Here is a 27,052-nt window from a genome sequence, read left to right as displayed (position 1 = left end):
GGAGGGAGGGAGGGAGGGAGGGAAGAAGAAAGGAGAAAAGAATGGGTGGACAAGGAGGGAGGGAAGAAGGGAGGGAAATCCTTAGGTGCCAGAAATTAAGAGTGATTCTCATTGAAAATTTTTGAGATGGGGCTCCCCTATTTCTGATCCAAAGAATACTGAAGAGGTAGGAGATTTTTTATAAGCAAATGTAGTTGATGATGTGTATTTCTGGGGTGGGTGACTTTGACATTTCAAACTTAGCCATTAAATTAGGAACAGTTACTATAAGCTAGTATATCTAGGGAAGAAGTCAGAAGTTTTTTCTGGAACACAGTCTGTCTTCTGAACAGGTTTATGATATGTCAGTTTATAAATCTCTAGGTTTTTAATTTTCTGCTCTTATTCCTGCTAGGTATAGGTGAATTGAGTCTTCATGCGTTTATGCAGCATTAGGCAATACTTTGAAGCTAATGCTATACACAGATTTTTTTATAAACTGAAATTTTTGAAAAAAATCATTGTTCTTTAACTTTATAGATATTATACATTAATTGATGCTCAGAAAGCACAAGTTAGTGTATAAATGAAGAGATAATTTGTTAGGGTTTTTATACTTTATTTTTGGTAGCATAGTTTTTATTAAAGTTTTATCTGATTATAAAGAGGCTGTTAAATTGCTTAGCAATTGTGGAATTCACTCTGAAGCTGAATGGTTTTATTTACTAATATTTTTGTTGCTTTTATGCACTGCCCCAGGGTGAGAGTCAGTCACTTTGTCTTTAGTCACAGTAAATCCTGATAATGCACTTCCTTCTAGTCCATAGAATGTTTTCTTTTCATGTAGACTGATTTCATTGGTTTTAAAACTTTGTTCTGGGCCTATATTTTCTGTAGTGTGTATAGTTTACTTTAATCCTAAGAAAAAGTGGTAAATTGATCTCACCTTATATTTTACAACAAAAATCACATCTTAATGTTCTCAATCCCCAGTTATGGAAATTAACCATACAGTAGTCACTCTGATTCAACAGTTGGTATAGACGCTTGGCATTCCCTTTTACATTTCTGGTTAAAGTTTGTGTTTTCTGCCCGTGTGTTCACCCCACAAATTAAATGTTGCTGCAACTTTGACTAAGCTAGCTTGTAAGTTTCTTAACAACAGTAGTCCTATTATCATGTCAATTCTGTTTGTCCGACAATGCAATGAGTATAAAGTCTTATGAGTGTTAAAAAGAGATACTTCTTTATAGATCTGGACATAAATCCAAATTATTTTACTATAATAATAAAGTCATTCCATACCTTCTGCCTAAATTAAATAACTCTAATTCCTTTAACTTTTCTTATAATGTTTCTTTTCCATAATTTACTTCTTTGACTTCAAAACTTTCACTTTTACTTCATGATACTTTGTGGGCTTTTTGGAATCTTTGGCAGTATGCTAGCCTTTGTGATTATTAACTCAGGCTTCCTTTATAGGTTTGTAAACCTCAGGATGTTAGATATAAGAAAAAGCAAAAATGAAAAGCTCACACTGAGACATAGAACTCTTTTGAACTAAGTTTTGTGCTAGAATTGTAGATAATGAAGCAAACTCTTAAATCCAAAGTTCTACAAACTTTAAAGTTTTTTAAAGTCTGAAATATCATGCATTCAGATGTAAAGATATAGTGAGTTTATTTTAGTGGTGGAAAGTAGTTTTACATTTCATACATGGTGTAGGTTCAAGTATCTTGAAGGTGGTCACCTAATTTTATGGGTAAAATGTTATTTGTGCATGAAGAGATTCACGAAGGTCTCAGGATGCTTATATCATAAATATCAAGGATACACTGTATTTTGCAGACACTCAGTTAAAATATAAGGGTCTGTCATTAAAACCTAATTAGTTCCAAATTGGTGTTTTTGTAGGTTGTAACTAACAGATAGTAGCATATATACTATAATCAGCTTCCCAGAATGTATACTTTGACCTCAGCTAACATGAAGAATGTTTTATATGTTAAATGACTATCTTTAGTTATAGCTGTGAATCTCAATTACTTTTATTCTAATTTATGTAGATTTATGATAAAGTTGTTTATAATACCTAAATTCAAACATAGCATTTGAACTTGATTTTAGCACTTCAGATATTTTCATATAAAAAGGAACTGGCTTGATTAAAATACTTATTCTTTATTTTTTCTTTCTTTCTGCTATTATTTTTGTCTTGCTAATATTTAGGTAAAGATTGGTTTGAGAATTTTAGACAGTATTTTTGTTGTACATGAAATTAACATGAGAGATAACACTTGCTCAGGTCCCCTGTGGTGTAATTGTTAAAATTATGTGACAAAATGAGTGATTTCTGTCACTTTGAATTAAACATTCTTTTGGATAGGGCTCAGTATAGTCTCTTTTAATACTGAATTCTGCATTATTATAAATATATATTTACTTTCGGTGCAGAGTTTATCATCACTCACTGCCTTTTTTGGGTCATTTTCTGAAATCAATTATTTTGAGGTTAGTTGCTAGAAACTTTTGTAGTTTTTCAAGTTCTAATGAAGTGGGGGGAAAATGTAGTTGACCTTCTGTATCTATGGATTGTTAATCCACAGATTCAACCAACTGCAGATTGAAGATATTAAAAAAAAACTCAAAAAATAAATACAGTAAAAGATAATACAAATTAAAAAACAGTCCAACAACTATCTACACAGTATTTATATTGTTTGAAGTATTATAAGTAATCTAGTGATGATTTAAAGTAAGCAAAAGGATATGTGTAGGTTCTATGCAAATAGTATGCCATTTTATGTAAGGGACTTGAGTATCTGAATTTTGTTATGCATGAGAGTCCTGGAACTAATCCCCCATGGATACTGAGGAAAGACTGCAACATATAATATTTTTGAGCAAAAGTATTATACATTGAGACCAATTTATAGTCTATTCTGATCTCGTTTCAATATTGGTTTAATTGTTCTTTGTTCTGCAATATATAGTGACTACTAGAGTTTCTTCTCTCTAATTAAAAACACTCACAACACCAATAAAAACAGATTTGAACTACCATCTTTGGAAAAAATTAATTTTGATTTTATCTCATACTGTATATGAAAATCAATTATAGAGGATTATAGACCTAAATGTATACTCTAAGATTATAAAATGTAGATGAATACACAGAATATCTTTCAGAATTTAAGGGAGGCAAAAAGGAGAGAACAAAAGCATTAACTTAAAAAGGAAAGAAAATGAATCCATTAAACAACATTAAAATAGAAAACTTCCTTTCATCAAAAGACTCCTTGTCTTAGTCTGTTGGTGTTACTATAAATACCTGAAACTGGGTAATTTAAGGAAAACAGGTTTATTTGACTTATGGTTCTGCAGGCTGTACAAGAAACATGGTGCTAGCATCTGCTTTTGATAAGAGCCTCAAGCTGTTTCCACTCATGGAAGAGAAAGGGGAACCAGCATATCTTGAGGAGGGTGGGAAATACTAGGCTCTTTTAAAACAACCAGCTTTTATAGGAATTAACAAAGTATGAATTTACCCTGAGGAACTCACTCACCCTCACTTCTCCTATGGAGGATGTTACTATTCATGAGAAATCCCCTCATGACCCATACACCTCCAACTCCTTCTAGGGGATCAAATGGCAACATGATGCCAGGCACGGTGACTCACACCTGTAATTCCAGCACTTTGTGAGGTCGAGGAGGGAGGATTGTTTGAGCTGAGGAGTTTGAGACCAACCAAGGCAACATAGCACGACCTCGTCTCTACAAAAAAAAAAAAAAAATCTAAAAAATTAGCTACTCATGGTGGCATATGCCTTTATTCCTAGCTTCTTGGGAGGCTGATGAAGAAGGATCGCCTGAGCCCCTGAGGTCAATGCTACAGTGAGCCGTAATTGTGCCACTACACTCCAATCTGGAGGATGGGATGACTCAGAAATATTTTTTTCAACATGCATTTTGGAGAGTCAAATATCCAAACTCCTTTAAGAGAGTGGTTTGGTAAATCACAGAGAAGAAAAATGTTTCGCATGTATCTTTGATTTCATAATGTCGATGAGAAGATAATAGGAAAATGAGCAAATGACTTGAGCTGGCATTCAAAATGGAAGATATCCAAATGGACAATAGATAGAAAGATGTTTAATCTCATAAATACTCAGTGAAATTCAAATTAAAACTGCAGTGAGATACCAGTAGTATATCTCAGGCTGGGTGTGTAATCTCAGCACTTTGAGAAGTTGAGACAGGAGGGTCACTTGAGGCCTAGAGTTTGAGACCAGCCTAAACAATACAGTGAGATCTTGTCTCTACAAAAAAATCAGAAAAATTAGGCAGGGGTGTGCCTGTAGTTCCAGCTAGTTGAGAGACTGAGGCTAAAGGATTGCCTGAGCCCAGGCGGTTGAGGCTGTGGTGAGCTGTGATAGTGCCACTGCACTTCAGCCTGGGCAACAGAGTTAGACTCCAACTCAATAAATGAACAAGTAAATAAATATCTCTGAGTTTTAGTTGTAGAATTTCTGTTGTGTTCTTTTTTTATAGTTTTTAATTATCTGCTGAGATTTTTTTGTTTTTGTTGTTGTTATACTAGGTGCATATTTTCTTTTTATTGTTTATTTTATAGAGAAAGGGTCTCGCTATGTTGCCCAAGCTGGTCTGGAACTCCTGGGCTCAAGCGATTCTCCTGCTTTGGCCTTCCAAAGTGCTGGGATTGCAGGTATGAGCCACTGTGCCTGGCCTGTGGGCATATTTTCTATCCTGTAGCATAGTTTTAGTAACTGTGTTTAAATACCTGTGTGCTACTTCTAGTATAATGGGTTGCCTTGGAGTTTCCTTTTTTTTGATTATGGATTATACTTTTCCATTTGCTTACATATAGTAATTTTGGAGTATCTTATGGACATTGTGTATATGTTGTAGGAACTCTGGATTTTGTTATATTCCTCTGAAGAAGCCTTTTAAAATTTTTAATCAAACAATTGACCTCAAACTTCAAATTCTGTCCCTCCTTGGTGGTAAGCAGCTGAGTTGTCTGTTCAATTATTTTAAGTTTAGTTGGGCTGCTTAGAAGAATCTAATACATATTCTACAGATATGTAATTCATAGTCAGGGAGACTTGTGGAGAGAGTTGATACAAGTCTCCCTGACTCTTGCTTTCCTTGTCTGCTTTCCAGATGCGGTGTTTACTGTAAACACTCTCTTCATTTAGGTTTTCAGCATTTTTGTTACCTTTTGTAGTGCCAGCTGGCTCCTTCTATAAGACAGATCTATTTAAAAGAAAAAAAAAATGGAAACTTCTTCTTTCTTTCAAGTGTAGTATACCCCTCTCTCGGCTTTTTTGCTTGCTTTTGGCCTGTTTGTACTGCCTTCAGGTAACTATGTTTTATTTTGTTCAGAGTTTATAGTTTCATGTGGGAGGGTTTGTTTAATAGGAGCTGCTTGACCTTACTGGAAGCAGAATCTAAGCTTTGAATCTAAATGAAGATTCTGTTATAGTCCTCTAATATTTTACCTTCTTTGTACCTTAGGTACCCTCTTAGTGGCATGGTTTTACCAACTTTTAGAGATTGGATCCAAAATACCCTTGGAGTAAGTCTGGAGCATAAAACTACCTCTAAAGTAAGCAAACAAAAATTATTACTAATACACTTAATTTTTTTTTAAATCCCAAGTTAATTAGATTTATCTTTGTAATTTGTTGTATTTGCTTTAATGCAACTGTTATATTTTTTGTTGTGAAGACTGTAAGTTATATTGGCCTTGATAGGGGCGGTTTTTTAGTGTCACAGGTCTGGATCCTAATCTCAGAATTTATCTGGCAAATTTTTATCCTGAGTCTTGTTTATTTTGATTTGAGAAGTGGGAGTAATAAGTGTCTGTTCTACCTCTCACAGGGCAGTACTGAAATGCAAATTATTTATGTTCATGAAAGTGCTTTGTTATAGAAATATGTTGCAGTTATTTTTAGATGATTTAAAAGACTGATAATAATGTAAGATTAATAGAGAATAATTTAAAATAAAAATATAATGTAACATTTAGGTGTTGAGACTATTTGAAGAATTACAAAAAAGGAAAAACTGAATTAAGTAATAGAGATTGATAGAAAATTTTAGTTTGTTCATAAAGTATCACTTTCCTGAAAGTGGGATTAGAAAACTTTAAACTAGGCCGGGCGTGGTGGCTCAAGCCTATAATCCCAGCACTTTGGAAGGCTGAGGCTAGAGGATTGCCTGAGCCCACGGGTTTGAGACCAGCCTGGGCAACATGGTGAGACCTCATCTCTACAATAAATTTTTTAAAAATTAGCTGGGCGTGGTAGCGTGCACCTGTAATTCCGGCTACTTGGAATGCTGAGGCGGAAGGATCGCCTGAGCCCAGCAGGTCGAGGCTGCGGTGGCCAGGGACATACCACTGCACTCCAGCCTGGGCAATATTGTGAGACTCTAACTCAAAAAAAAAAAAAAGTCTTCGTTAAGTCGATCATACTAAGTGATTTATCACAGAAACAACGAACAGAGTTCCATATGTTCTCACTCATAAACTGACCTTGAACAATTATAATGCTATAAGAAAGCAGTTGGCAGTAGTGGGAAACTGTCGGGGAGAGGGGAATGGGATTGGCAGCTGAGGGAAACTGCTAGGGAAGGGAGGGGCATGCCTTATCAACAAGGGTACCTGTGTGATCAATGTTTATATACCTAACCCTGAATTGTACCCCACATCTTTATAATAAAAATTAAAAAGCAAAACAAAAAAAGAAAACAATGCATTATGAAACTAGTAAAATATTTAGTAACTCTTTATATTATTATTTTTATTGTGTTTTTAATATTATTTTGCTGTAGCATAGTATTCTGCATATCTTTTTAACTGGATATACATTTCATAAGTACAGAGACTATGTCTTATGCTATATTCCCCACTGTATCTAACATGTTATTAAGAAGTGTAGGTATTCAGTGGGTACTTGTTAGGTTTATTTATAAATCTACAGTGATTTTATTCTGGTTATTAAGTTAGGCTGAACAGCTAATTCCTACCTCTCCCAAGTTAAGTCTTTTGGCTTTTCTTAAAGGTCTCTCTCTTTTTTAGTCTCTTTTAAAATATTTTCCCCCCTTTTCTCTTATTAGTTATTCCTTGTTTTTGACATGGATATAATCCATATAGTATATTTAGAAATTTCACCAGTTTTAGATGGACTCCTTTTTCTGCTTTTGACCCCTTTTCAATTTTTAATTTTCTTCTATTACAGAATAAATTTCATGAGATCAAGATTATTTTTTTCTGTTTAACTCACGGTTACATCCCACAGTGCCTTGAATAGTGCCTTGCTTGTAGCAGGCACTCAAATATTTATTGAGTGGCTATAGTACCTTAATAAGAGCCTAGAGAATGTAGAAGCATCACATATTTTTCTTTACATATTCTTATATTTTCTTTTTTCCAAACAGTATATTGTAGCTTTTTAAATTTTTTAAATAGCAGATTTGATTTGGCCAGCCATTTGTAGACCTCTTCCTATGTGCTAGTCATGATTTCAGGTGCTTTTCACAAAAATTATCAGCACTTAACCTGTCTTCCTTATAGTAGCCCTATATATTTGGTGGTGGTAATTATAGTTAACAGATGAAGAAGCCAAGAATAACAGAAGTTGGTTGACATGCTCAATGTCACATAGTTTTAACTTTAAAGGTAAAGTTTGAAGTTATCTGTTAGTTGAAATTGAGTGTCGTTTATAATTATGTCATAAGTTGTAAAGTAGCTCTATAAAAATGGGTTCATTACTTATTATGAGACTTTCTGTTGATTATTTTTAAATGGTCATTGAAGAATAAAAAATGCTAAATTTTATCTACAGTGAATATGTAGGTAGTGCAAAAGTCAAGTAGCTTTCTTCCCATTTCTTTAATCTGAAGTTGAAGATTTAAGGGTTGACTGTCTTCTCTGTTCTTGATTGTAGTCTTTAGAAATAATGAAACTATGGGCCATAGAAACAAAGAAGAAACATAAGGCCTCTATAGCTTATGTTACAGAATGTGATTAACAGACCATTTGTAATTTGTTATTGTCACAAAGCTGGTTTCTGTATGTGTTATTTGATATTTCCTATGCTCCTGTCCTGCTTTGGATGTGAAAAAAGTCTGTAGTATATAGTCGTTTTCCTAACAGATGTATTCAAAATTTGTTGTCTATAAATAAGTCAAACAAACTAATTTTATTTTCTAGGCATCCTTAAATCCTAGTGATACACCTCCTTCTGTTGTAAATGAAGATTTTCTTCATGATCTTAAAGAAACTAATATTTCATATTCACAAGAAGCAGATGATCGAGTATTTAGAGCTCATGGTAAGCTACTTTATATTGGCACTATTTATTTCTAATTTAAAATTATCTGTAACTTAAGATGTTTTTGCATTTTTATTTTTAAACCACAAAACAGGTCATTGTCTTCATGAGATATTTTTGCTCAGGGAAGGAATGTTTCAGCGAATTCCTGATATAGTTTTATGGCCAAGTAAGTTTTTCCCCCTTTGTATCATTAATTTAGTGTTGTTAAATCTTAACTAAAAATAGTATTGGAAATATGTACTTTTTAACATATGAGTTGTAAAAAGTATAAATTGCTGTATTTTTAAGAGCATTTACTAAAGGTCTTGAAGCTCTTTCTTGACCTGGCTGTCTTGAACTGTTTGTATTAACAATTGACTTTAAAAAGGAAAATAGTCAGGCTGGGCTTGGTGGCTCAGCCTGTAATCCCAGCACTTTGGGAGGCCGAGGCAAGTAGATTGCTTGAGCCCACAGGTTCGAGACCCGCCTGGGCAACTTGGTGAGACCTCGTCTCTACAATAAATTAAAAGCTAGCCGGGCGTGGTAGCGCACGCCTGTAGTTCCAGCTACCTGGAAGGCTGAGGCAGAAGGATCGCCAGAGCCCAGCAGGTCAAGGCTGCAGTGGCCGGGAGCATGCCATCGCACTCCAGTCTGGGCGACAGAAGAAAAATAGTCATATTGAGAAGTCAGTAGAAAAATATATTTTTGGTTAATTTGGAAAGAGTGAAGTTAGTATCAATCAATGGTATATTTAGATTTATATATATTTAATTAACACAACTGATTGCTGCAAAATAATAACAGTAATTTGTTGACATCAGCTGTGGGCTAAAAAGCATAGTCAGATGCCAGGACAAGTTGTTTAAAGCCTATGTATTGCATACTGTCTTGAAAATGAATAATTAAATTTTGAGAAATTAATTATTTGGATTTGACTTGGGATGGAGAATGGATAAGCTTTCTGTTGTTATTTTGTTTTTGGTGAGGGTTAGGCACTATATTTATAAATATGGCTTTTTTTAGCTTATCTTTTTTAGCGGATAACTTAAAGCAGGACAGGTATATTGTTCCTTGCTATTCACGATTTCATTTTGAGTAAGTTCTATTGATTTCGTGATTCTTTTTCTCTTCAGATTATACAGAGTATCTTATTTTATTTTTTAAAAATAGTTCATACGTAGACACTCAGTTCTTAGATGAGACCCTTCTACTTTGGAGGGACCATCTGAGGAAACTTTTTCTACTTTTCTTTCCCCCCATATAAACTAAAGAAAAATTATACTTTAATGTGAGGGCAAGTGGGAGGTGAGATGCACAGAAGGAAAATCTCAGAGCTGTGTAGCAGAGATGAAATTAATTTCCTGATCCTTATGATGTGTATTCTTCTGTGCATTTGGAATAGTTATGAAATAAGTCTTTTGTCTCTGTTAGATTAGTGTAGAATTTAGCTGTTCTTGAGAAAAAGAAGATATCCTCAAATAGAAGAAACATTTTTGTTTTGTCTGCCTGATTTTTAGTAGCTTTTGACTACTTCTCTGCCAAGATTTGGGGAAGGTTCATTCCTTTTTTACTGGAAAACATGAAAGCAGAATTTGTCAGTTTTCACTTCCTATAAGAAACATAATAGACCATCCTTTGATATATCTTAATAAGAACTTTCAGGTATGCATTCTGTTTATTTTCCTCATGTATTTGAATATTAAAGCACAGAGAGCTTGGCACAGTGACATGCACTTGTAGTCCCAGCTACTCGAGAGACTGAGGCAGGAAGGTCGCTTGATCTCAGGAGTTTAGTCCAGCCTGGCTAGCAAGTATTCCATATCTTAAAAAGCAAACAAACAAAACTGAGAGAATATGGTATTAGGAGCACGTGTCTTGCTCTAAGAAATCCAAATATTCCTAAAAGCCTAGATTTAGAAAACAGAAGTATTTCACAAATTTCTTTGCTTTGTAAAATCCTTCTCATTTGGCTGATTCCCTCACACCTTTGCTCTTCTATTTCCAATTCAGACTTTTATCAGTGCATATCTAGGTTTTTGCAAAACCTTTAAGGTTTTCATGCCTTGAGTTTTTTGTCCCTTTAAACCTCTCGTATGCTCTTGAGAAGGTTAATTTTTTAAAAATAATTCTTTAGAAAAGGATTGGCAGTAGGAAACTACTGGGGGGTGGGGCAGGATTGGCAGTAGTGGGAATCTGCATGGGGGGGGACATACCTCATCAACAAGGGTACCTGCATAATGAATATTTGTATACCTAACCTTGAATTGTACCCAACAACTTTAAAATAAAAATTTTTTAAAAATAATTATTATTTTCCATCTTGTTTCGTATTTCAGGAACCTGTAGGAATGTTGTATACTTGACTGAATTAAATTTATAATTTTATTGTGTTGAATTTTCTAGTGTAAAGCCTTCTTGGAAACAGTTTCTTTACCAGTGAGTTATGAATTGGAGCTGAGGCCTTTATTTAACTTCAGTATTCATTTTCTGTTGGTGATGAAGTCCAAGCTTTTCTTCATGAGGGCAAGTTTTAAACAATGTGGAATTTGAGGCAGTGTGGTATTCTATAAATTGACATGGCTGTCTCATGTTACCATACACACACACATACACACACACACACACACACACACACGAGAGGGCGCCCAAAGAAATTCAGAATTTATTTATCAAAAAATTGTGTTTTTATCATGCATGCTTAAACTTCTGTCTTCAAAGTACTCTTCATTTGATGCAGTACACCTTTTGAGACACTTTTTCCACTTCTCAAAAGTTTTTGAGGCTGGACTTGGTGGCTCAGCCAGTAATCCCATGCTTTGGGAGGCTGAGGTGAGTGAATTGCCTGAGCCCGCAGGTTCGAGACTCGCCTGGGCAACTTGATGAGACCTCATCTCTACATTAAATCAAAATAATTAGCTGGTTGTGGTAGTGCGCACCTGTAGTTCTGGCTACTTGGAAGACTGAGGCGGAAGGATCGCTGGAGCCCAGCAAGTCGAGGCTGCAGTGGCCACTCCCAGACTCCAGTCTGGGTGACAGAGTGAGACTCCAACTCAAAAAAAAAAAAAAGTTTTGAATTCATCAATTTGTATGCTTTTTAGTACTCCTGCCATTTTTTGTTTCACCTCTTCCACATTGCCAAAATGTTTCCCTTTGAGGACCTTTTTCATCCAGATCAAAAAAAAAAAGTTGCTCAAGTTGAGAATGGGTGAATAGGGAAGGTAGGACATGGAGGTCATGCCATTTTTGGTCAAAAACTGAACACTCAGCACGGTGTGGACAGGTTTTACTAGAACAATATTTATGTTTTCATAAACGGACAGTCATTTGTCTATTTTTCTTAGCATTCAGCATTCATTTTCAGGCTCCTAGCAATGAATATTGAGTTTTTATATAGTTCCCTTACCTTAAGTCTCTCTCCTCCATGTTACTCACTGTTCTTTCAGAAGATTGATCTTTCTAAAATAACCTCTTTGTCATGTTATTTCTCTCCTTGAGAGCCTTCACTAATGTCCTGTTGCCAGTCAAGTTGAGTCTTAGCACCACTTGCTTGGTGTTTAAAATTTTCCATGGTTAGGGTTTTGTTGCTCATACAATTTTTACACTGATAAAGAGAACACTTTAGTATTTCATGATACAAAGGAATTTATATGTAGCATATTTTATATAATATTTTAAACTTTTATTTAAAAAACAATAAAAAATCATTGATGGTACTAAAATTAGTGGGTGACAGTATGATGAGAAACATGTTATTTATGTAACCAAAGTATTTTCCCACAAGATACTTGTTAATTTCAACAAGAAGCATAGTATTTTTATAGTGGGGAAACCTAGCAGACACAACCAACCAAATGATGAAAGTTAACTGTTAACAGAAATGAGACATGTCTATATCGTGTGGTTGTAGATGTAATTCACTGAGAAAGGCACAATATCAGTTCTGTGGAATTACTTCCAAAATGTATAACCTGAATTTAATCATGAGGAAGTACATACAAACCCAAACTTATCAGTGTTCTTCAGAAGTGTCATGGTCATGAAAGTCAAAGATAGACTAAGGAAATGCATATCTTTAAAAAAGACTAAGGGGACATGACAACTAAATGCAATGGATGATCCTGGCCCAGAAAAGAGGAAATTAGTAGGACTATTGGGAAATTTTGAATTAGATCTCTAGATTACTTTATTGTATTTCTGTAGTATTAATTGCTTGGTTTTGATAATTGAACTCCAGTTTCGTAAGAGGTTAATATTTGGGGATACAAGATGAAGGAAAAATTTTGTACTGTTTTTGCAGCTTTTTGTAAGTCTGAAATTATTTCAAAATGAAAAGTTAAAAAAAAAGTCTTTTAATACAGTTATGTGCTGATTAGTGAATACATGAAAAAGCTTAGATAGTAAAGAATTTCATAGGCCCCTATTTTGCAGAGTTTCCAGATTTTATTCAGGTCCTTGTAATTAATTTATTTTCCCTTTTTTCAACAGCATGTCATGATGATGTAGTTAAGATTGTGAATCTAGCGTGCAAATATAACCTTTGTATCATACCAATTGGTGGTAGGTATTATGCCTTTTGGTTTTTTTTCTTTTGAATTTTAATATGTTTAAATTTTGTTCTATTTAAAACATTTATATTTGACACATTTGTGTCATCCTGCTGAAAACAAGCATTATTGTAATTATGATGTGATTATTCTCAAAAATTGGTTTACAGTGCTCATATGTGTTTTGAGTAGGTTTACATAAAGTGAGACGTAGTGCACCCTTAATTCATCGCTTTTTCCAATAGGGATCCTAGTTTAAGTCGTGATTTAATGCCTACATAAGAAAATGTTTCTGCTTTAGTAATTTCTTCTTAACCTGTTTGTTGATGGGGAGAATTTTCTTTTTCAAAAACTAAATCTAAGCATACCCTGTGCAAACCTTTAAGAAGCAGAGTAAACGTAGAACATTATGCAGATTAAAAGTTCTACAGTATATTGATGACCAAATCAATAATGTCTTTTAATATAGAAAACTAACATTGTTTTGTATTTTTAAATGAGCTTGATCCCTTTTGCTTTTTTATTAACTGCATTGTTTTAACAATTTACATAAGCCAAAGGAAATTACCTTCAATGACGAAATTGGCATTAATGGAATGGAAATGAGATCTCCAGCAATTCCAGAAGCTCTAGATTCCCTCTTCAACTGATACTTTCTGTTGAATTCATGCAAAAAGGATAGTATAATGCCACTTGTTATGAACTATTTTTCTGATTTCAAATGACTTATAAGAAAATAGTGGTTACTGATTATAGGCATCGTGTTCTTAACTGATAGTTCGTTATTTCACCTTGGAAAATTAAGCTGAACCTTACAGATTAACCCCTTGTATTTCTGTGGAAGATGACTTAACACATGTTTTCTTTCGTACTGAACGTATGGAAGTACCAGAAGAACTTGTTTTGATATCTGGTGATTTAGATCTGGTTAAGAACTGAGAACACTGTACTATTTTTTAATAGTATCAAGAAGGCATTCTTCCATTGGCTTTAATGTTAAGAGAAAACAGAAGTATGTTGTTTAAATACTTCTATGTACTATTTATTCTATATTAAAATCACTTTTTCACTGAAGAACATATAAATTTGTTTTTAAGTATCTCATAATCTGGACATTTTAAACTTATTTCTAATCTAATTTGTTAAATAAAGCCTTTTTATTAGAATATAAGATGTTATTTTAAATGGCAAATGAATCTCATGGTTATGGTAGAAAGGAGGTCATGATATCTCTAGTTGTATAGGATGGGTTTTTTTTTCTTTTAAGCCACCTCTCCATAATAATCATTAGCTTAGAACTTTTCTAATCATGTTTTTGGAGTTCTAAAATTGCTAGGGGCTTCACTTGAGTGTGCCATGTCCAGGGGATGGAGCCATATCCCATTGCTTTCAGCTCCATAATATTGCTTCATTTTGACATGCAGCATGAAATAAAGGTGAGTTTCCTTTTAGTGTGATCGCATTTGCAAATTATATTTTGCAAAGTAGTAGTAGGTATCACTTTTCTAGTGGGCCTATCTGTAAAACTCTATATTAGGGTTTTGCCCTGGAAGCATAGCTAAAAATATAATATTTAAGCATAAAATTATTGTTTTCTATTTTTGCAGGAGGAACTAGTGTTTCATATGGCCTGATGTGTCCTGAGGATGAGAAAAGAACAATTATTTCTTTGGACACTTCACAAATGGTACATAATAATTTAAGATGTATTTGAAGATAGCTTCCCTTTAAAATGTTGTCTTTGTAGCTCTGCCTTAGTAGTCATTACAAAAGGAGCTTAATGTCCTTTTTGTTTTTTTGTTTTTTTTTTATTGAGTTGGAGTCTCACTCTGTCACCCAGACTGGAGTGCGGTGGCCGGGAGCGGCCTCGACCTGCTGGGCTCCGGTGATCCTTCTGCCTCAGCCTTCCGAGTAGCCGGAATTACAGGCATGTGCTACCACGCCTGGCTGATTTTTTTTTTTTATTGTAGAGATGAGGTCTCACTGCCCAGGTGGGTCTCGAACCCGCGGGCTCATGCAATCTACTCACCTCAGCCTCCCAAAGGCACGGGATTACAGACTGAGCCACCGAGCCCGGCTTCCTTTTTGTTTTAAATGTGTTTTATCATCGTGTTTTACCCTTGTCTTGAGTTCTCCAACGCTAAGTTGGCTCTTACTCTAAAGCATGTGTCTTGATGTCATTTTACCAAAATGACATGTGAAATTGATACTTTGAGAAGCATGGATTGGAATATTGACACATTAGATGACCTGATTGTTACCATTAAAAAACATAATATTAGTTAAGGTTAATTGGAATCACCAAAACTTATACTGTCCTCCAAATTTATACTAATATTGTTGCATTTTTGCTTGGGCATGAATAAAATAGCTAAATGATTTTAATGTTAGAATTACCTTCCAAAATTTTGACTTGTTGTGGTATAATAGTTGGACATTGTGCCCTGTTAAGGTTTTAATTTGGGTGTAAATTTTGTTTTCATATAGTTGGCAATGTTTCTGGTTAAATATTCCTGCATTATAATAAAAACAAAAATCTTAAAACTTTTTAATCTGAAATTTTTTCAAACACCAAAGTAAAGAGAATGGTATACCTATTCTCTAGATTAAGTAGTTATTAACATTTTGTCATACTTGCTTTATCTTTTTTCTCTAGTATTTTTTAAAGCAAATCCTGGTGTTATGTTACTTTACATCTGCACAACAACCTTGTGATATTTCTGTATCTCTCTTTTAAGAGGGATATTTTCACCAGGCATTGTATGGCTCATGCCTGTAACCCCAACTACTTGGGAGGTTGAGGTGGGAGGAATTGTTAGAGGCCAGGAGTTTTGAGGCCGATCTGGGTAACAAAGCAAGATCCTGTTTCCAAAAAAATTACTTAGCTGTATATGGTGGCATGTACTGTAGTCCCAGCTACTTGGGAGACTGAGGCAAGAGGATCACTTGAGCCCAGGAATTCGAGATGCAGTGAGTTATGATTGCCACTGTACTTCACTCTGGTTGAGACCTTATCTCCAAAAAAAAAAAAAATATTTTTTTAAAAGGACTTTTTTTTTTATATAGCTACTGTGTTATCACTACTCCTGGCAAAATCCAAAGTAATTATATTATTTAATATTCAGTCCACATTCAGTTTTCAATCTCAAAAATGTCTTTTGCAGTGCATTTATTCAAATGGAAATCCAAATAAGACTTACATTAGTTTTTGGTTGTTTTTCTTAATCTCACTTTCTCTAAAAACCTACTCTTCCTTTTTTTCTTTTTTTTCTTTTTTACTGTTACTGACTTTTGAAGAAACTAAGTTATTTTTAATATAGAACATCATATTATGAATTTGTCTGTTGCTGCTGCTTCTTGTTGAATAACTCTTCTGCTAACCCCTGTCCACTAAACTGGAAGTTAGTTATAAAGTCTAACTAGATTCAGGCATAGCTTTTTTTTTTTTTTTAAAGCAAGAATACCTCATAGATGCTGATGTGCTTATTTTTTTAATGTCATATAATATCAAAAGAGAGGTGCGTAAAAGCTGACTGTTTCACTTTTGGTGATGCTAAAATTGGTCAGCAAGTTCAGATGGTGACCACCTGATGATGATGATGATGATTTTCTTTTTTTTTGAGTTGGAGTCTCACTCTGTCGCCCAGACTGGAGTGCAGTAGCCGCTCCCGGCCACCGCAGCCTTGACCTGCTGGGCTCCGGTGATCCTTCTGCCTCAGCCTTCCAAGTAGCCGGAATTACAGGCATGCGCTACCACGCCCGGCTGATTTTTTTATTTATTGTAGAGATGAGATCTCGCTGCCTAGGCGGGTCTCGAACCCGCGGGCTTAGGCAATCTACTCACCTCAGCCTCCCAAAGGCGTGGGATTACAGGCTGAGCCACCAAGCCTGACTTGATTATTTTACTGTAAAGATTCCCATCAACCTTTCTTCTTATCCCAGATTTTAAGAAAAGGCAGTTTATTTTCTCAGCAGATAGTTTAAGAATAGCTTATTCTGGAATAAGCATTGGAATGTGTTTGAATTTCTGACTCCTTACCTTACTATGTGCAAATTTACCTCTAAATCTCCTTTCAAATGTATAAAAAGGAGATAGTAATATGTAATACAGAAAGTTGTTGTGCAGATTAAATGAGATACGTAAAACTCCTAACACAGCAGATGCTTAAAATTTTGTGCCAGAATTGTAAATGTTAAATTTTCAGCCATTTATTTTGCAGGGAATCTTTGTATATTTACTGCCTTTAACCTTGAACCATCTCAGATATTATGGTTTATGGAGGGATACTTATTAACTGGTTTGCATGAAGTCAGTAAGTCACATCTGTGCATGAGTGTGCACAATGTATTTCTGATATAGAATGTAGAAATGTGATGGAATTAGATCTGTACCAGTTTTCGGCTTAAATATATATAATCCTAACGCCTATTAGCCTTAGAGGTTTTATTTTATTATTAACTTGGTTTGGGTAGTGTGTACTGTATGTAGCCTATACATTTTCTTTAGTTTTTTCTGTGAGTGCCCGTGGAGATGGTTTTCTTTTCTGCCTCCTTTAACTTTGTTTTCTACCAAAAATATGTTTGAATCCTTGGTAGGTACACAGTATTTACCATGAGTATATAATTGTCTCAAGAACCAGTTTGTTGGGAGATATATAAAATTATTGTAATATAAGGCATCATCTGATTAATAAATTCTTTGTTTTTTCACTCTACAGTGTAATAATACTTTTTTTTGTTTAGCTGCCATAGACTGTAAGCCAGATTTACCATGGATATATTGAAATTACTGTTGTTTTAAAGTGAGACTATAATTACAATGAATTTTATGTAGCATAAAACAAAAAATACATTCACATACATCATCTCATTTAATGTTTATTATATGAGTTAAGCAGTAATTGTATGTGTTCAAACTTGGAATTTAGGCAATAACTGCTATTTTTATATTGTTTGTTGTGTTCTTTCGTTTTTATTATTAACTAGATTTATCTGCATTCATTTTTATCATAAAATTGAATATATCAAAGTACAAAGAAAGCTTCCCTGGAATCTAGAAGAAGTTTCTATTTGTTACCTGATTTCTCAACCAAATAGAAGAAAGAAACCTGTGTTTTGTTTTTTTTTTTAGAAAGCAGAATTTATTAAGAGGAGAGTAAAGCTCCCACAGTGGGAGGGGACCTGAGGAGGTTGCCCAGAAATCTGTTTTTAATGCTAAAAATTAATTCTTGAAAACCCATATACCAGGGTGCCAAAAAATATATATACACATTTTAAGAGATGTTAAGAGATGTTCTCCGTAATCAGAGGTGTCTGGACGCTGATGATAACCACTTTGAGTACCACTTGTAATTGCATAAAATAATTTGCCATAGGTGAGAGGGGAGAGTTTAATTCAAATTAATATCCAAATGAAGATGAAGTCTGTGTTTTAAACCAATCCCTGCATAATATACTGCCTTTATTACTATGTCTATCATGTTATATAGTCAGTGGTAAGTACAGTTGCTTTCCATTACGGGTAATTGAGGGGGAGCCCTATTTGTTTAACTACTAGCTTATCAATTGTTGCTTTGAATTAGGAAGTTATATTCCCTAAGAAAATGTTCATGGAAATCAGATTTATTTCTTCCTTTGCAACAGAATCGAATTCTCTGGATTGATGAGAACAATCTGACAGCTCATGTAGAGGCTGGCATAACAGGACAAGAGTTGGAAAGACAGGTATGTTATTTCTTTCATTAAGGTTTTCAAAATTGCTTTGTCCCTTCTCTGAATGAATACCTTTCACAATGCATTTAGTCACTCAGTGAATTTGTTCAGTTTCTATTGTAGGTCAAGCATTGAGCTAGATGATGAGGACATGCTAGTAAGACGTTATCCCTTGCCTTCAGGTAGCTTATGTTAGGACAAAGGTAAATTAATGATTCAGTGAGAATTGCTATGTGAATGCTAAATGCAGAGTGTATGGATCATCAAATAGAGTTAAGCAGGAAGGAAGTGAACAAAGAGGGTATCATAGAGGACATTTTCTTTTCACACGAAGTCAGTGGCAAAGAACGTGGCCTTTAAAATGAGACTTCAGGATGAGTTTTGAGTGAACAAAAAAAGAGATGGGGGTGAGGAGAACATTCAGTCAGAAGTAGGAGCACATGCAGAGGTTTTTGGGTTAGCTGATACTTTTGGAGGCCTGTAGATAGCTGAATATCGCTGAATCTACTGTGTGTTTGTGAGAGAGAACACATGTTCTTGGTGTTTGTATATTGGATGGGAGTAGGTATAGCAGTGGTAAAGGATCAAGCTAGGAAAACAGTAAGAGGTCTTATCATAAAGGACCTTATAAAGCCCCTGTTAGAAGTTTGGACTTGACCTTTATACTTAGATTGTTCTGGCCACTGTGTATGGTAAATGGGTGGGCTATGTACAGGTGGCTAACAGCTGCAATAATAGTTTAGGCAAGAACTGACAAAGACCTGAAATAAAGTAGTAGGAATGGAGCAGAATGGATCAAATTGAATATAGAATTATCAGATTTTGGTGATAAATTTCATCAGTTAGGTAGATGTCAGTATTTGCTATTCATCAAACTTTTCAGTGGATGATTTCATTGACAACTGCTCATCTGATGAGTCAGTGAAAATCTTGGCGTCCTTGACAGTATTTTTTTGAGATACTAATGAGTTTTTGAAAAACTTTATGATGATGGCTCAGCCTGTAGTCCTGCGCCTTGGGAGGCTGAGGTGAGTGGATTGCCTGAGCCCACAGGTTCGAGACCCGTCTGGGCAACTTGGCGAGACCTCATCTCTACAATAAATCAAAAATCAGCTGGGCATGGTAGCGCGCACTTGTAGTTCCAGCTACTTGGAAGGCTGAGGCAGAAAGATAACCAGAGCCTGGCAGGTCGAGGCTGGGAGCAGCCACTGCACTCCAGTCTGGGCGACAGAGTAAGAATCCAACTCAAAAAAAAAAAAACCTTGTGAATTCTAAGCAACTAATTGTGAAAATAAAGTAGTTCTTTCAACTTCCTCAAACATGATTAAATTGATTGTAACTCAACTTTTATAAACAAAAATTAGAAAGTCCAATTTGTTGGTGATGTACTGACCACTGTTTAACTTGGGTTCTAGGGACCCCTGCCCCCTAAATCTTTAACAGGAAGAGATATGATATGATTGTCAGTCTTATTTTCATTGTCTTGTTCCTTCTTTCTTTTTTTTCTTTTTTTGAGTTGGAGTCTCACTTGGTTGCCCAGACTGGAGTGCAGTGGCTGCTCCCGGCCACCACAGCCTCGCCTGCTGGGGTCCGGCAATCCTTCTGCCTCAGCCTTCCGAGTAGCCAGAATTGCAAGCATGCGCTACCATGCCCGGCTGATTTTTTGATTTATTGTAGAGATGAGGTCTCGCTGCCCAGGCGGGTCTCGAACCCGCGGGCTCAGGCAATCCACTCACCTCAGCCCCTCAAAGGCATGGGATTACAGGCTGAGCCACCGAGCCCGGCTTTGTTCCTTCTTTCTTGAAAAGCTGATTGAAGTTGGTCTGGATGACAGGCTTTAAAACAAATTGTTAAACTATGATTTTTAAAATTTCATTAAACTGGAATAAAATTGAACACATTTGTTGAGGCAATGTTAAAGGTCTTCCATAAATTATGATTTTATACAAGATATTTTACAAATAATTAACAGTAATAAACTTAAGTGGGTAGAATGATAGTATTTAATAAAACACCTCTAAAAAAAAAAAAAAGAAGTCCTATGTCAGTATTCCATTATGCCTGAATGGGCATTGTCAAAATGCAGCAATATTTTTTTAATAATGAAGAATGGCCTTTTATGTCACTAATTTTATATCTTTAGTATAGCATTTGATGTAGTATTTTAACCTTTCCAAGTTTTCATTTTTTTTTAAAGGTTAGAATTAAACTTTAAGGAACATATTTTCTTGAAATTTAAATGGCATTTTCCTATATTAGGAACTTCTGGTATTTTACCTATGACTTCATTTCCTTAAATGCCAATATAGACCTTTCTTTTTTGCCTCCAGTAGGCTGTAATATAGTTTGTGCAGCTATTTTGATCCTAGTTCATGCTCTTTCTCATTAAACTTCTGTGTCCTTCAGATTCTACTTCAGCTGAGGCAACTAGCTTAAAACGTCCTGCTTTTTCCTTCTAGAGGTTTTAAAATGACACAAATATAATGGTTGAGTAGTACAGATTTTAATCTCCTTGACTTGTAAATATTAATAGTAATATGTGCAAAATTTAATGGAAGGCACATTCTTGTTAATTATGGATTTGGAGAATTTTGGGGGATTTGTTGAATCTTTGACTACTTTATTTTATGAGTTAAGAGTCTGGGGATGCCTGATTTGAATGTTTTTTCCTGCTTTGGGACAACATCACTAATAACTTCATATTGTCTTTCTTTGTTTCTAATAGCTATTAACTCCTAATGTAAACTTCATATATAACTCTTAACTGTGTGGCCTTGGGCAAGTTGCTAACCTTTATGCCTCAGTTTTTTTACCTAAAAAATGAGGATAATAATTCCTACTTCATAAGATTTTTGTTAAGATGAAATAAGTTAATAATATAGAGTACTTAGAACTTTGATTCATTCCACTAATTTTTATTGAGCACTATCTGCTTCATTCAGGCACAGCTTACTTTAAATATTCCTTTGCTCTGCTTTAGACTTCTAGATTTATATCATCATTACATACTTCTTTCCTGACCTATAGACTGCTATATCCACTTGCCTAGTTGATATCTCCACGTGGAATTCATTTATAAAAAATTGTGTATTTATTCTTACATGTTTCAACTTCAGTCACTGTCAAAGTACTCTTTGTTTGATGCAATACACCTGTCAGAATGCTTTTTCTACTGCTCAAAACAGTTTTTGAACTTGTCAATTTTGATGTTTTTAGTGCTTCTGCCATTTTTTGTTTCACCTCTTCAACACTGGCCAAACATTTGCCTTTGAGGACTTTTTTTCATCCAGGGAAGACCAAAAAAATGTTGTTCAGGGTGAGATTGGGTGAAGGTGGGGGTTGGGTAGGGCACCGAATCATGCTGGTTTGGGTCAAAAACTGCTGAACGAACACTCAATGTGGTGTGACCAGATGCACTCATAAATCACCCATCATGAAAGGGGTAAATGCATTGAAAGATTCTCAAAAAAAAAAAAAAAAAAAAGCACTAAAGCTGAGTGCTGCCTCTCACACAGCAATGCTAACTGGTACAGTGATGCCAATGAGTTCTTAGAACACTTACCTAGTGGGGAGGCCTGTACTGTAACAAATTGGGTTGTTTGTTTTCTTATTATTAGATAGTTTTGTGTTTTGGAGAATTTCCTCTCATATAATAGACATTCAGACTCTACATCCTCAAAACTGAATTTTTAGAGGGAAAATTTGCAATCTTGCCTCCAAAATTTGCTGCTTCTGTTCTTAGCTGATGGAAATTCAGTTCTTTGGATAGCTTGGGCCAAAATCTTTGGAGTCATATATTATTGTTTTGCTTTCCTTTATAATAGTTTCATTGAGGCATAATTGTCATCTAATCAATGGCACTTAGCGTATACAATTTCATAAATTTTGACATATCTTGAATACAGCTATGAAAAAATCAAGATAATGAGCATAACCACCAACTCCCAAATTTTCTCTTGCCTCTTTATAATTCTCCCACCCTCACCCACAACCCTTACCGGATTCCTCAGCAATCACTGATCTGTTTTCTGTTACTGTTTAAATTTCCCACAATTTTAACAAAGTGGATTGTTACAGATCATGCAGTATGTACTCTTTTAGGGGAGGAGTCGGACTTCTTTCAGTAGGTAGAATTATTTTGAGATTCACCCATATTGTTGCTTGTATCAATAGTTCGTTTCCTTTTAATGCTCAGTTATATTCTGATGTACAGATATACCACTGTTTGTCCATTCACCTCTTGATGAACACTTGAATTATTTCCAGTTTTGGGCCATGGCAAAGAAAACTGCTATGAACATTCATGTGCAAGTTTTTGTATAGACATATACTTTCATGTCCCCAGGGTAAATAGCTAGAAATGGAATGGATAGGTCAAAATGGTAGTTATATGTTTACTTGTTTAAAAACTACCAGACTTTTTCTCAGAGACATTGTACACATTTGTATTCTCAAAAGTACTGTATAAGAGTTTCAGTTTCTCTATATCTTTGTATGTACTTTTTATGTTATAGTCTTTTAATTTTAGTCATTCTAGGAGGTACATAGTATCTCAGTGTAGCTTTAATTTGCATTTCTCTAGTGACTAGTGATGTTGAACATCTTTTCATGTGCTTATTTGCCATCCATATATCTACTTTGGTGGAATTCTGTTTAGATTGTTTGCCCAATATTTTTTCCAGCTTTATACAGGTAATATATATTTACTGAAAATTTTCTGCACTAACAATGGTGAAGTCAGGGCCCCAGATTACAAAACCTGATGGCAATTGATATTTATAAAAAGTCTGACAGATTTGTGCAAGTTACCTTCAAATCTCAGCCTGTCCTTTCATCAAAAAGATCATGGAATCGATGTTGTGCCTCATGATGTAATAGTAAAAAACCACATTTCCTTGACAAAAAAATAGCTTTGCTTTCAAATAGTACAAGTCTTTAACATGACTTTTTTCCAACAATAAATATAGAAAATAGTCTTTAACAAACATATTTTAGCTTGGTCAAGGTTGTTTTATTTGTTTAAAAAGTACAATTGGGTTGTTTGTTTTCTTGTTATTGAGTTTTGAGAGTTCTTTATTCTGGATATAAGTCCTTTTTCAGATAAATGTTTTGCTAAGATTTTCAGTCTGTGGCTTTTCATTCTCTTACAGTGTCTTTTGAAGAGCAGTTGTTTTTAATGTTTAATCTATGTATCATGCTTCTTTTGTTGCATCTTAACCCAAAGTTGCAAAGATTTTTCTGCCATTTAACTTTTATAATTTTTGACCTTACATTTAGATCTCTGATCAATTTTGAAGATTTTAGAGTTAATATTTGTGTATGCTGTAAGATATGGATTGAAGTTATTTATTTATTTATTTGCATATAGATATCTAGTTGTTCCAGCACTATTTGTTTAAAAAGACTATCCTTTCTTCACTGAATTAACTTTGTACCATCATTTAAAAAAAATCTGTCTGAGACTGAGTGCGGTGGCTCACGCCTATAATCCCAGCACTTTGGGAGGCTGAGGTGAGAGGATTGCCTGAGTCCATGGGTTCGAGATCAGCCTGGGAAACTTGGTGAGACCTCATCTCTACAGTATATCAAAAAATTAGCAGGGTGTGGTAACGCGTGCCTGTAGTTCTGGCTACTTGGAAGGCTGAAGCAGAAGGATCCCCTGAGCCCAGCAGGTTGAGGCTGCGGTGACCTTGAGTGTGCCACTGCACTCCAGCCTGGGTGACAGAGTGAAATACCAACTCAAAAAAAAAAAATCTGTCTGTGTATGGGTTCATCTAGTTCTGGACTCTGTTCCAGTAATGTGTATGTTGTCTTTGGCCAATGTCATACTGTTTGGATTACTATAGCTTTCTCATAAGTCTTTTTCAAATTGTTTTGGCTATTCTAGGTTCTTTGCATTGCCATATGAATTTCATAATCACCTTGTCAATTTCTTTTACAAAAGAAAAGGCCTGTTGGGATTTGATTAGGATTGCATTGACTCAAGTTTGGGAAGACTGACTTTTTTTGGCTTTATCTTATTTTATTTATTTATTTTTATTTTTAATTAATTAATTTATTGTAGAGATGTGGGGTACAATTCAGGGCTAAGTGTATAAACATTAATCATGCAGGTACACTTGTTGATGGAGACTGACATTTTAACTACTGATTCTTCTAACCTGTAAACATGGTATATCTTTAGTTTTTTTAAATCTGTAATTTTTCTCAGTAGTATCATGTGATTTTCTGAGTACAGGTCTTTCATGTTTTTTTAAATGAGATTTGTCCCTAAGTACATATTTTTTGGTTGTATTGTAAATGATAATTAAAAAAATTTTTGGTTTCTGATTGTTAGTAATACATTGAAATACAGTTAATTTTATATATTGATTTTATGTCTTCCAGCCTTACAAATTCACTGATTAGTTCTGCAAGCTTTTTTGTAGATCTCACTTTTTACATAGATGACCATATTGCTTGTGAATAAAGACGATTTTATTTTTTTCTAATCTGGATGCCTTTTATTTCTTTTTCTTACTTGATTGTGCTAGCCAGAACCACAAATATAATGTTGAAAAGAAGTGGCAGAAAGTATCTTGTCTTATTTCTGATTTAGGAGAGATCAGTGTTCAGTTTCTTACTGTTAAGTTTATGTTAAATTAGATGTTTTTTGGGCATGCCGTCTATCAAGTTGAAAAAAATCTCTTTCTTTTATTACTTTATGGAGAGTTTTAATTAGGAATGTGTGTTGGCTTTCTGGGGGAAAATGCCTTTTTGTGTCTTATGGTAGAAGTTAAGATAATTTATTATGAGATCTGTCTTAACTTTCTAATATAGGAATTCAGTGCTAAAATTTCCCCTAACTACTGCTTTAGTGACAGCCCACAAATTTTGATATGTGTCTTCATTTTCATTTATTTCAAAATATTTTCTAATTCTCTAATTTTTTTCTTTGACCTATGGGTTACTTACAGATATGTTATTTAGTTTCTAATTATTTGGGAATTTTTCTAGACATCTTTCTGTACTGATTTCTATATCAATTTTATTGTATTCAGAAAACATACTTTATATGACCTGAATCCTTTCCAATTTATTGATACTTGTTTTATGGCCCACAATGTGGTAATGTGGTGTCTCTCTCTCTCTCTCTCTCTCTCTCTCTCTCTCTGTATTTATTTATTTTTTGAGTCAGGGTCTCACTCTGTTGCCTAGGCTACAATGCAGTGGCATGAGTATGGCTCACTGCAGCCTTCAACTCCTGGGCTCAGATGGTCCTCTTGCATCTACATCCAAGTAGCTGAGATTAAAGGAGCATACTACCATGACTGGATAGTTATATTTTGTAGAGACGAGTTCTCACTGTGTTGCCTAGGGTGGTTTCAAACTCCTTGGCTCAAACAATCCTCCACCATTGCCTCCCAAAATGCTAGGATTGCAGGTGTGAGCCACTATACTCAGCACAATATTTTAAATGTTCCATGTACACTTGCTAAGAATGTGTCTTCTGCTACTGTTTGTTGGAGTAGTCTATAAATGTCTTTTAGGCCACATTGATGTATAGTGTTGTTCAGATCTTTTATGTTTGTTCTTCTTTTCTGACTCCTTGTTCTATCAATTATTGGGAGGTGTTAAAACCTCTGACAGTAATTGTGGATTTATTTCTTCTTGCAGTTCTGTTAGGGTTTGTTTCATGTATTTTTAATACCCTGTTATTAGGGGAATAAGTGTTCAGGATTGTTCTGTCTTGTTGATTGATTTTTTTTGCCATTATGAAATGTCCTCCTTATAACAGTCTTTTATCTGAAATCTACATTGTCTGATATTAAAATAACCATTGCAGTTTTTTTTTTCTTATTGTTAGCGGGCTATTTTTTTTTTCTCTTTCCATTCTTTTACTTTTAACTAGTGTATATCTTTATATTTAAAATGCCTTTCTTATAGGCAGCATATAATTGTTCTTTTCTTATCTAACCTGACAATTGCTACCTTTTGATTTGGGGAATCTTTAGACTGTTTACCTTCAGTGTGATTTATTGATGTTTTTTGGATTAAATCTGTCATCTTAACTATTCATTTTCTATATTTCCCATCTGTTTTTTGTTCTTCTGTTTTACTTTTACTGTCTTTTTGGATTGATATTTTTATGATGCATTTTTATCTCCTTTGTTTCTTTAGTCACTATAATTTTTTGTTTTATAATTTATAGTTTACATCTTTAACTTCTAACAGTCTACTTTCAAGTGATACTATTAATATAATAATTCTTGGCCGGGCTCGGTGGCTCAGCCTGTAATCCCAGAGCTTTGGGAGGCCGAGGTGAGTGGATTGCCTGAGCCCGTGGTTTGAGACCCCCCTGGGCAAACTGGTGAGACCTCATCACTACAATAAATAAAAAAATTAGCCAGGTGTGGTAGTGCGTGCCTGTAATTCCAGCTACTTGGAAGGCTGAGGCGGAAGGATCACCGGAGCCCTGCAGGTCGAGGCTGC

General features: G+C 34.8%; 1 protein-coding gene across 1 annotated transcript in view; it reads left to right on the top strand.

Annotated features, from left to right (window-relative positions):
* AGPS (alkylglycerone phosphate synthase) overlaps positions 1-27,052 on the top strand; it is a 148,390-nt gene that overhangs the window by 31,051 nt on the left and 90,287 nt on the right. The window contains exons 3-8 of the mRNA XM_008057032.2: positions 5,521-5,611; positions 8,222-8,342; positions 8,437-8,511; positions 12,810-12,881; positions 14,476-14,555; positions 18,512-18,592. Of these exons, the coding sequence (XP_008055223.1) occupies positions 5,521-5,611; positions 8,222-8,342; positions 8,437-8,511; positions 12,810-12,881; positions 14,476-14,555; positions 18,512-18,592 (520 nt within the window). The remainder of the gene's footprint in view (positions 1-5,520; positions 5,612-8,221; positions 8,343-8,436; positions 8,512-12,809; positions 12,882-14,475; positions 14,556-18,511; positions 18,593-27,052) is intronic.

Source organism: Carlito syrichta, unplaced genomic scaffold (assembly GCF_000164805.1).
Source record: "Carlito syrichta isolate Samal-C Ts95f unplaced genomic scaffold, Tarsius_syrichta-2.0.1 Scaffold302617, whole genome shotgun sequence".
Classification (NCBI taxonomy): Eukaryota; Metazoa; Chordata; class Mammalia; order Primates; family Tarsiidae; genus Carlito; species Carlito syrichta.
This window is presented reverse-complemented; position numbering and strand designations above follow the sequence as displayed.